The sequence below is a fragment of the Cydia splendana genome, chromosome 26 (assembly GCF_910591565.1).
Source record: "Cydia splendana chromosome 26, ilCydSple1.2, whole genome shotgun sequence".
Taxonomy (NCBI): domain Eukaryota; kingdom Metazoa; phylum Arthropoda; class Insecta; order Lepidoptera; family Tortricidae; genus Cydia; species Cydia splendana.
In genome coordinates this window covers 4,936,505-4,949,122 of record NC_085985.1, presented here as the reverse complement: position 1 = coordinate 4,949,122, position 12,618 = coordinate 4,936,505, and the positions used below count along the sequence as shown (strand labels likewise).

Below are 12,618 nucleotides of genomic sequence, written 5' to 3'. Positions count from 1 at the left end.
ACAAGAAAAAATGTGATTGTTTTATTGTGTGTGAGTGTTTCTCCATTCAAACGTAGTCCCCATTTTCCTCTGAAATATTTTTACATAATTGGATGTATATTAACCATAGCTAACACCTACATTTGACTTTTTTAATTTTTTTGGTTATGGTAAAAATTAGGAGCGAAAAACAGATTTTATACAAATTTTAAATGCCCCACCTTAAAAAAAACGGATCCTTAATAATTAAAAATTCGAAAAAAATCAAACGTAGGGGCATAGGTACAACAAATTGTGTCAAATATTTTCAATAATGTTAATATCCAAATAAGAAAATGAGGACTACCGTTTGTATGAAAAGGCGATTTCGCGAGGGTCCTCCACTTTCGTTTTAAATACGATGGTGCATTAACATTTACTGAGTGTGTAGTCCTGCTCACGTCTCATCTACCTAGTACCTAGGACTATTATTTCCTGGTCCTGGTCACAGAATAAATAATAGTACTAGGTACAGAAGGTTCACTCTCTAACAAAACGCGTCTATTACGACAGATATGACCGCCAGGTGTCGCAAGGGGAAGCAGCCGACCGTTCCGTAACGGTGTGCGAATCGACGCGAATACGCTCTTAAGGCCCCTGTACACAAAGGGACGCCGCCATGCGGTAGAATGAGATAGCAATATTACTTGCTCCCTCTAACGCATAAAAGCGTCCCCCAGACTGGCCCACGCTGGCCCATTGTGTACAGGGGCCTTTAGACCTCATTGGTTGATAATTACAGATGTAGTGCATAATGTTTTCCATCGTATTTTCTCGGAAACGTTCGTATTTGTCATGCTACTTCAGTCCTCGGTACTTATTGTATCGAGACTGACTGAAATAGCAAGACACGTTCGTACGTTTCCGTGAGAATAAAAAGGAAAATAATTATGCACTACATCTGTACAGCATCGTATACATAATGTGGGGTAAATAGTAGGTTATATGGTTGACATTTATAATATGTGCATAATTAGATTGTCACAGTAATTAACTTCACAAGTGTGGCATTCTTGGCAAAGTTTCAAACAAGTGGCAACGGGAAAACCTGTAGAGATGTTATAGAGTTATAAATCATTTTATTCCGTTTTAACACACCTGACTTAGGCCCACTCCACCAACCCGGGGTTAACCGGTTAAACCTGGAGTTACCATGGTTACCAGTACAATTTGACACTAGCATACACTAGGTTAATGGTTTAACCGCTTAACCACGGGTTAGTGGGATGGTGCAAGTGACCCTTAAAGTTTAAAGTGTTAGGGCCACTTGCACCATTCACTAACCCGGGGTTAACTGATTCAACCTAGAGTAACCATGGTTACCAGTACAATTTGACACTAGGTTAATGGTTTAACCGGTTAACCCCGGGTTAGTGGTATGGTGCAAGTGGCACTTAGAGTCAGACCAAGCTGACACGGCAGCGATTTTCATAGCACAGACTGTGCAAGTGTTATTTTAAACGACAAATTCCTATTAAAAGATGAAGTAAAAAAATACTTGCGCAGTACCATGTCATGTTCTCACGCGAATTTATTAAACAATCAAATAGGTTTATTTGTCATACAAGTGTGGATAATAAGCAACTTCAAATAATACTTTAGAACAAGAGATCCGACTTTTCGCAGAATATCTCTCCCAATTTGAGCAAATCGTAGTAAACACTTACTTATTTGCACATGTGCGGAAAGTGGTACTTTCTGTGCCTATTTTAGAATGTAGATCCATGGTAAAGAAGCACTTTCAAGATTCAGACCATTATGCATGTAGGTTTGTAGGTACATACTTATAAAGATCGTTACTCCATTTAAAAATAACGTATCTATTACTATACTCTGTATCTTTAGGTATTTAAATAAAAGTAAATAAAATCTACCTTCAAATGGCTCCTTAAGCCAGTTGAGGGTAGTTGAAAACATTACATGATTAAATAATGTAGGTTAAAGTCAGGTCTTTCAGTGACTGATCCAGGCGGTTTTGTATTTGGTTGGTTAACCAATAAAGGTAATAAATGTTATAACTGCCCGAAAATGTACAAATTGTTCGTTTATTTTTTTTTAATACCTAAAGATACAGACTATATATAGTGGCTCTGTGAGCTGTAGACCTCGCTATAAGCCTTAAAACATAAAAAAGATTAATTTCATTTTTAACATTTTCCAATAAACACACCGACAGAAAAATGATATAAGTAGTCTAATAATTAATAATCGAACCTTCTCTCAAAATTCCTGAGAAATGCGACCTGCAGAGGAGAACATCCGGACATACGAAAGTATTTTTGCGCAAGCTGAACTGGAGACCTGCGCTAACGCTCGGTCAATGAAGCGCAGCCGCTGAGCCGTCAGTTTTAGGTAGTAGGTCAGGTGAATTTGTAGGTACTATTTGTAGTACGCTATATTTATCATTTAGGTTCAGGAGATCACAGCTCAAATACGTAAACTATAGTGACAATGAGATTTTAGTAGATACTAATGTAAGTATCTAAGTTACAGAAAAGCATTACGTACATACCCACATTATAAAATTAGGTAGTAAATTATTCATTACATTTCGGTGTTCCATAAGAAATTAAAAAAGAAATTGAAATTATAAATTAACGTAAAGTTGGTCAAGCAAATCTTGTCAGTAGAAAAAGGCGCGAAATCCAAAAATCTATGGGACGAAATCCCTTCGCGCTTACGTTTTTCAAATTTGCCGCCTTTTTCTACTGACAAGATCTGCTTGACCAACTATATTTAAGAATAAACCGTAACAAACAAATGAGACCTACCGTAAATTATAGTTTGGCCCAGGACTCATTTCAAACATGGACAGAGAGAATCATACGGTCTTTGTCTTCGAGTTACGCGAGTACTAGCATACAAAAAACCGGCCAAGTGCGAGTCGGATTCGCACACGAAGGGTTCCGTACCATTATCTATAAAAACGGTCACCCATCCAAGTATACTGACCCCGCCCGACGTTGCTTAACTTCGGTCAAAAATCACGTTATGGGAGCCCCACTTAAATCTTTATTTTATTCTATTTTTAATATTTGTTGTTATAGCGGCAACAGAAATACATCATCTGTGAAAATTTCAGCTGTCTAGCTATCACAGATCACGAGATACAGCCTGGTGACAGACGGACGGACAGCGGAGTCTTAGTAATAGGGTCCCGTTTTACCCTTTGGGTACGGAACCCTAAAAAGGATTACATATACTCTGTCAAGCAATTTTTGTCTGTGGAAAAGAGCGGCAAATTTTAAAAATGTAGGCGCGAAGGGTTATCGTCGAATTTCGCGCCTTTTCTACTGACAAACTTGTTTGACCGGCTTTAGTATACATATTTTTCTCTGACAAATTGCATTCGTCAGACTATAGTCATGTAATTTATTATCCAATTTGACAGCTGCTTTCCTGCACTTGACTAGTGTTTGGCGCCAAAAATGCGGAAACGAACTCAAGTAGACATAAAAGATAGATGGTTTTAAAAATAACGCTGAGTGCCACTAACATCTGTGTTTATACTGTTTATTACTTCCTACGTATATATTTTATTAGCGTTACATTTGCGTGTAAAAGTAGTGAGGTTTTGTTGATTTAATAAATAAAAAGTATGATTTTTAATGGCATCGAAATCGCAAAAATATTATCTGTTTCATACATTCCGGCTGATGTGATGACGCTGATTTCTATGGGACGCCCAAGTTTTTTTCGCGATTTCGGCATTGATCTCATAAATAAAGTTGTTCAGTAGTAGGTACCTATAAACTCACCACGCAGAGTATGGGCGGTGGTTAAAATTTCATCCTGTATAATTAATAATCAAAGATTTATTTATTAAAACTTTTTTTTATTTAAAGGTAATAATCATTTATTTACATACAATATATATACAGTGGTACTACTAATCGAAATTAATAACTAGCTTAAATCTAAAATAGGCCCCTGAGGCATTACCAAGGATGCTGGCGGCATTTCCTCGCTGTATCGCAATGCTGATACGTTGTGCAAATTATTAAAACTAAATTAAATAAACAAAAACCAACATAATAAAACTTAATCCTAAATACCTACAGGTAAAAAATTTGGCATAAATCGCCGTCAACGGGCAGGGTGCCCAGAAGGCTGGCCGCATTTCCTCGCTGTATAGCGATGTTAATGCGCTGTTTTAAATACTGGCCAGCCCTCTGTACCATCACCATCAGTTTTGACATTGACATATACGCTCACGTCTACGTAACTTACTTTCTATGCATCTCGCTCGTACTCGCATATTAGTGCAAGCGAGATGTACAGAAAGTAAATTACGTAGACGTGAGCGTTATGTCATTGTCAAAACTGGTGGTAGACGTACTGGTCGCATTCATAATTATGTATAGTATTAGACAGGCAAGAATAGAAACAGTATTAACTAACATACATTTTAACGTTCATGTTTTATTTCATAATAAACATCAAAGCACCATTTCATAAAACTGTAAACATAATTTTTAATAACCGTATTTAATAGTCTTCACATTCACATTACTTCGTAAACTGAAAATTCGTGAAATTTCTCGCAACTCGCATGTTTTACGATGTAAACTTAGCATACTTGCATACAAGCTACATTGTTAATAAGATGTAAATATAAGATTATTGCTATAAAAATGTAACGAGGTAATGTCGTTAACTTTTACGAGTTGTGAACGATTTTATGAGTTCTGTTCAGGAAGCCAAAAGGATAACGTTTTGAAACTTATGATGTTCACATAAATAAGTACGATTTACAATTTAGATGTAGGTAATCCCAATGAAAAGTGGGCCTTATTAGGGTTCCGTACCTAAAAAGATGAAAACGGAACCCTTATAGGATCACTCGTGTGTCTGTCTGTCTGTCCGTCTGTCACAGCCTATTATCTCGGAAACTACTAAACCAATTAAGTTGAAATTTGGTACACATATGTAAATTAGTGACCCAAAGATGGACATGTAACGTAAATAAATGAATTTTAAACATGGGGGCCACTTTTACCCCCCCCCCCCCCCAAATGAGAAAGTTAAAAAATAAAGTTATTCAAACTATATCGTGTTATATATAAAATAAAAGATCTCATCTTGAGAATTTCAATAATATTATTTTTATAATTTTAAAATACATAGGTTAGAAGTTATTTAAGAAAATAGCCAAAAAAATCCCCCCTTTATCTCCGAAACTACTGGGTTTAAATTATGAAAAAAATACACAAAATAGTTCTTTACCTATAGATGACAGGAAAACCTATTAGAAATGCGCAGTCAAGCGTGAGTCGGACTTAATGCACGGAACCCTTGAAACGCGAGTCCGACTCGTACTTGGCCGTTTTTTATTTTATTTAGATTTGACCCAAACAACAAACATTGCAATTTAAATAAAAGCATGTAAAATGCCCATGGAAACGGGACCTAACGATCTCGTGTTCGTGTTCCTTATCCGTTTCCGGCTTTATTTAACTTTAAACCGTATACATTTGTTGGCAAGAGACAGTTTATGTCGCTCGTGTCCTCTTTTATAAATGAAATAGCGTGAAATGTGTTTATCCATTTGCAACATCGCATTGTACTTTAGGGACGACATTTCAGATTGTATTTTGTTTGGAATAGTCAACTTTCTTACAATATCGTGTTCCTCGCAGCCCTTTTTTTTGGTTTTATCTTTATACTTAGGTACGCATATAATCTATCACCTACGGTTTTTATGGTTTCTTTGCCCAATAGTACAATTTAATTGATTTATATATCCATGCCTTTATAGCACTTACGATCACGGAGTAAAGCCTCGGACGAACAGACAGACGAATGGTGAAAGTATAAGGATTCCCAGTGGACTAAAAAAAAGAGTAAAGGAACTTTATTAAAACAATACTCTAAAAAGTTCTTTCAGCTTATAAAATGCCAAAAAACCCGCGTTGGCGCCATCCAAACCATAAATCATATCTAAATCGTAACCGAAAAAACCGTAATGTTTTTTTACCACAGATAAAAATGAAGTTTAATGGCGAGCGAAAAATGGCGCCTGCCCTGGGGATGGTATGAAAAACAAATCAGAGGGTTTGGTGGAATGGAGTTTTAAGTGTTATTTCTGTTACCCGGTCAAGAAAGAATAGTAAGCCCCCATTCGCACGGGAGATTTTTCAACGCGCTTGAATCTGTCTACACTCTAAATTCGATTTAACGACCAAGGCTTAAAGTCGAAAATCTAACAACGCTTGATAAAAAGTGCCACCGCGGTCGTGTGAATACATACATGGTTATCCATTTGTGACTTGTGTCATTCAAACGCTTTTTTAACGCGCGTTGAAAAAGCTCCCGTGCGTATGGGGGCTAAATGAATGTGAATATTTTTGGAAAATCTGTTAAGGACTAAATAAAAGTGCACCGTTCATTATTTTTCAAGAAAATATGTCTAGTTTTCATTTGTAAGTATAGTAGTATACCCTATAATGGACACGGAACCAGTAATGGGACAAAAAAACACAATTCCTCTAAAATAAGTATATAAAAGTAGTTTATAAACACTGGATATATTTTTATCATAAATAAGAGTCCTAGAGCTGATTATGTTTGATTTTTTATTAAATTCGGTTATTTTTTAAGAAATGTGCGTCAACCCAAAAGTTGTCGTGCCACTGAAAAAAAATATCACTAAAAATTCTTAACAACTTCGCTAAGAGAGGTGAGTTAATTTATTAAATTTTAATTAATTAATACTTGATGAAAACTAGAATGTGTTTTGTTAATTGCATTTACCATGAGATAAGGTATACAACACACTATGTTGTGACTGCACAGATGTAAAAAAAATAGTGGTATTTGGCCCAATCCCATTATAGGAGCTGTAAAACTGCATACCTCCTATGATGGGACAATTGACATAATGATGCTTGCCATACCATAATTTCATGTTTTAAACAATACAGAAGTACAATGTAGTTACGAAATATGTCAACCAGGAGGTATTCTCGGACTTAGGATAAATTAATATCGTTTTTCCAAACTTTTATTTAACTTGGCTTGTTAGTTAGTGTGGGTCAAATCTTGGTAGCTGAATTTGACCCACTTTTCGATTTCCGATTCAGTTGAAATTTTGTGTAAGTACGTAATTAAGTATGCAAATCGGATGATAATGCAATATTATGATAACATGGACTTGATCTGATGATGGAGACAGGAGGTGGCCATGGGAACTTTATCGTAATAAACCCTAACTAATTGTGTTTGGGTATATTAGAATTGTCTCGATGAATCTAATACAATAATAATTGGCTGTGGAAAGAAAAATACATTCAGCGATAAAAGCTTATACCAAAAATTGATTTTTTTGCCATAACTTATTCCCCATTTCAAAATTTTATACTGATAGAGCAATGTCCATTATAGGGGGCCCATTACTGGATCCACGTCCATTACCGGGGGCCCATTACTGGAGCTTTGGTGTCCATGACTGGAGAAAAAAAGCATAGTTTTAATTTGTTAATTATGTGGAAACTCATTGCAGTATCTTTGATACAACACGCCTAAAACATGAAAGGCGGATAGGACTTTCATCTTTTAACACGCTAAGCGGAAGACCATTTACATGTACAAGGGAAATATCATAAATACTCCAAATTTCCTCTTAAATGTCCCATGACTGGTGCTGTTACTATATATCGTTTCCCTGCACACCATAGCAGTATAACTTTAGCAATTAAATAGCTAATGATATAGGTAGCCGAGGCATTTGACTAGCGACATTTTAAACAGAAGTATACTTTCAGAGCACTGAAATATGAAACCTATGGAAGTGAAACGTCAACGAATAATGCGTGCCACTGTGACGTCATCTTAGAACTAAACATGGCGGTTTTAGTGCTGCCCAGAAGATTTTTACTGTTACTAGGTTTAATCGATACATCGATACCTTTTTAACGTTCTCGGCTCATTTTATTTAAAATACTAAGTATGTATTATTTGTGGAGTTTATGTTTTAATAGGAACTAAGTAAATAAATAAAAATTCTTTATTAGTATATTGTTATGTGAAAAGATACTTTGATTTAGTAAGATGTGTGGAGTCTAGGACAATTTCGTGCTTCAAATTTGACAGGTAAACGAGATGACGCTGTACTACTCAATACATATTGCGATTTTTGCGGTAACACTGATTTTCAAAAGTTGACGTTTGACAACTTAGTGACCGCAAAACACATGGCGCAGTACAGCGCCATCTGTTTTGGATGTCAGAATAAGTGTACGTGTTTTTCTTGGACTTTACCTCTCTATTACAATCAATTTTGTTGTGTTGCTAACCCTGAAGTCTGTAACACACTACCGCACTGCACCTCGACCTTGGTGCGCCGTATCTATAAGTGAGAGCGATACAAAATTCAAGCTTATTAAGCGACGGGTGAAAAAAAACAAAACACCTTCAGAACATTTTTTTATTACAAAAATAAGGAATGACTTCCGCTCTTCAACTTCTTCAACATTTATTCAGCAAATAGGCCACAAGGGCATTTTTATACGTCAAAATAATAACAATACATTAACCATTTTATAAATTACAACTATATGTATATGGTCTCTTAATGTCGAATTATATAAAAAAAAACTATAATAATGATATAAAAAAGCCCGCAGGGCAGCTTGTGGAGTAACGACCCCACGGACCCGAGTGCTCCCGAGAGTCGGTCAGGGTCTCCATCTCCAGCTCTTTCTTTTTATGTTCATTTCTTGGTAAGCTATAAAAATGATTTAATTATTAAATTAAGATAATTTAGTTGGTTTGAAGCGGGGTAGCATGATAAAATAAGAAAATATAAATAGGCAATCATAATATATCGATATCAAAGTCGATAAATAAAGTACAACCCTAGCTGAAATGTTTACATTATTTAAGCGTAAAAATATAGTTAAATAAATCCAATCACTTCATGATCTATAACTGCACAGAAGAACCTTGCTATTTATAATGTGAAACATCCTTAAATTTCCCAGGAACATTAACAATAACCAATATTTTTCATGTAAATTATAGCGTACCTGTGTATGGTTAAAGATGGCTGATTTGGTGGTTTTCTTATGCCGCACCCTAATACACTACACACTGGCATATTCGCGACGTAATTATTCACATTTGGCTTCAATTATTTTCAATCACAAGCAAAATATTGAAAGATAATTAATAATTTTAATTTTCACCACGACTTTTTGACAGGACAAGTACCTGCTGAACTGACAGACAATGACATTTGCGTGACTAAACATGGCGGATTTTCGGCCGCATTAGGTATTTACGTATTTTCATGGAACACTTTATGTCCGTACTGAAATACTGTCACCTTTTTTTGCTATGGGTTACAGTGCTGAGTAAAAACGAGATAGATATATATTTATGTGTGTGCCGTCAAAATAGGTGCTATTTCTATAAGCAATTGTACGTATAGAACAATATGTCTTGTCCCTATTATATAGGTCTATGTTTCAGAGATAATGACTAAAAATGTCAAAACCCGCGCGATCGCGAAATCTTTCGTCGCAAGTTTCACGCTACGCGCATAATTTTTTGTTCCTTTCTAATTTCCTGGTTTTACGTCCCCTCGTAAGTGACTTACAGGTAAATACAACAAACATTATACCTACGATTAAACATTTACTTAAAACAAAAAAAATACCTCGTTAAATCATTGCTCGAAAAATAAACGCAAACGTCAAAACTATTTCCCCCAACCAACTTTCACCCTTCGTGTCATGAATACGTTAAATAACAATTAAGTTATATAAAGTTATACGTGTATTTATGTTTGTTCGTGACTAAATAACTTTGTGACGAGAAACGGTTAGATTCTTATCGTGATATTATAGCGTTTTACAGCGAAAAAATGCCTTTTTTTCGTCTGGCAACAGAATTTGCTTTGCCTCCTCGAAAACAATAGAGGCTGCCCTTTTGTGACGCCTGTAGCATTGAGAAAAAAGGGAAAACATGTGGATGAAACGTGATGAAAAGCATGAAATTGTCATACATTCATAGATGTAATGCTACTACTTACACAACCATTGCTCATAGGATGATAGGAAGGATCTCTAGCCTGTGTCGAAATACTGGCATGCTAAATTATTGGCCTATATTCGTATCTTTCTTAGATATTCTACCATTGACTCGAATATACATATATTGTTCTTAGGTTATAAAAGTGCCTATAAACTCAAAAACTGTAGATATATAACTTTTTTATAATTTCTTTTCTTAGCTCTATCTAACAATGAATACATCTTTACAATAGGGCCATCCTGAAAAGTACAGGGCCCATTTTTCCTCAGGCACTATATGAAAAGATTTTAACGTCCTTTAAAAAAAACATCTTGTACCTATAACCTAATAAATGAATGAGTAGAGCTAATGTAGCCAATTTTTTTGGCCTGCAGCTTGAAATGGTGTAGCTGTCTATCTATACATATTTAGACACAGAACTGGAAATATTTTTCTTGAGAAAGGATTTTTAAATCAATATATAAATACCTACTGAATAAAAAAAAACACCTGTTTAATAATGAAAGTTTTTCACAATGGCAACCCCGTCATGACCATAACTCACAACTTTTAGCGGGCGGGCAAAAATGGCGTCCGGCCAATTTCCGTAAGAAATCGTAATAGTTTTCAATTAAATTAGTTTTGGTAGCTATTTGTTACACCGCAGAGTTGGAGATGTTTTATATGTCTCTCAATTATGAATATGTAACGAGTGGATGATAGGACTGCATGTAGTCGGGCAAATCAATTTGTCAGTAGATTTGAAAAAATAGGCACTAGTTCCTTTTCCCATAGACATATTGGTTTTTCCAGACTGTGGAACTTAAAATATTTAACATTTATTTATATAGGTTTTCTTCTGGCAAGGCAAGCCAACTTTGTCCGTAGAAAAAGGTGCGTAATTTAAATTTTGTATAGTAGATCAATCTTTCGCGACTACCTTTTTTATTTTAAATTTACCGCCATTCTCTACTGACAAATCTGGCTTCCCAGAGATTATAATGTTATCAAGACAAGTTTAATTGTTTTCTTATATTCAGCTGATGCTACGTTTCACATTTTGTATCTCCCTTTATAGTATGTCAAGCGTCAAATTTGTTTTGTGTAATACCTGCCTAAAGTTTGCTAAATAATATTTATTTAATTAAAATTTCCCTTGTTTCAGAACGTTCCTGCCCTGCAACCATCCAGCGTAACCTCAAAACTGTCAATTCATCGCCAAAATGTATTTAAACTTTACCGTATAAAATACCTAACGCGTTACCACGGTACCTCGCTCTTTTCTCACTTTACTCTCAAAATGTTTTAAATTTACATTCAAAAACAGCCAATAGAAACTGTATTGGGCCAGTCTTGTCCTTGTTGAGCTTATTTTATGAGATTTTTAAATACATACACATTTTTATCACACAATTTCAGTGTGTATTTTCCGCTTATACTTGCCATTATATCAAGCGCTGTTTATCAAAAAAATACTTCAAAAAGTCCTATTTTAAGTCTAGCAAAGACTTTTCTACTTGTAAAGCTCCTGAGTACCTGAGTTTTATGTGCGAATAATTGAGATTCAAAATGGCGACGCCTCCCGAGTCTCCCGTGGAGGAGCACGCGTACGAGTTGGAGCCGACGCGGACGCCGAAGCCGATACCCGTGGCCCTGGAGGAGCTGTGTCGGCAGACCAAGTTCTCCAAGCAGGAGATACGTGTCATGTATCGGGGGTTTAAAACGGTGAGTTGATGCTAATTATTTGTTGAAAAACAAAATTTATAGTTAGTACAATCTATTTTTGCACCGGCTTGGTAAGCGACAGCGTGAAAGTGCCAAACCGTCGAATCGCGCCAACGTCGTCGAAACCACCAAAGGAATCGCAGAATCAATCGACATTAAATCGCCAAAACATGTTGTCTCCCGATTTCCTGTCGAGGACCATTAGTCTGTTCGAGATCCTGAAAACGGTGAAAAATAAAGATAATACTCCTAAAAATACGTGTGATACCTCATTAGATTCGTCATGATGCCTAGAAAAATGTATTCGAAGCGTGTATTAGCACACAAAAAATATCAAAAGTTATAAACAAAAAAGGGGGGGGGGAAAAGTAGTTATGTTTTATTTCCCCAATATCTCAAAAAGTATTAATGTTTAAGAAACCAAAATTAATATTATAAAAGAAGAGGATATTTCCAATCAAACATTCCATACTTGCAGAACTGTATCTCCATTATTTATACTTTTTATTCAACGCTGAACACAGCCCTCCGCGCCTCATTTTCGAGAAACGCGCGCGGCGTGAAAAAATGATTAAGTAACATTAAATCTAACTTTAAAAATATTAAATATTGATTGAAAAAAAAATGTTGTATTTAGAACATGTCAACAAATGTAATACTTGTAGAAATTGATCTTAAAGTTATTTTTTCAACAAGTTAGGCAATTGTTAATGAACAAAATTTTCTCGAAATTCCTTCTTTATCGAAAACGAAAAAAAAATATTATAATATTAATTTTGGTTTCTTAAATATTAATACTTTCTGAGATATTAGGGAAATAAAAAAAAATCTACGTTTTTCCCCCTTTTTTTGTTTATAACT

At 35.4% G+C, this 12,618-nt stretch overlaps 1 protein-coding gene across 1 annotated transcript in view; it reads left to right on the top strand.

Annotated features, from left to right (window-relative positions):
* The window catches only part of LOC134803392 (Kv channel-interacting protein 1), a 68,358-nt gene that overhangs the window by 31,545 nt on the left and 24,195 nt on the right, over nt 1–12,618 (top strand). The window contains exon 2 of the mRNA XM_063776211.1: nt 11,198–11,757. Coding sequence (XP_063632281.1) covers nt 11,602–11,757 — 156 coding nt within the window. The 5' untranslated portion in view covers nt 11,198–11,601. The remainder of the gene's footprint in view (nt 1–11,197; nt 11,758–12,618) is intronic.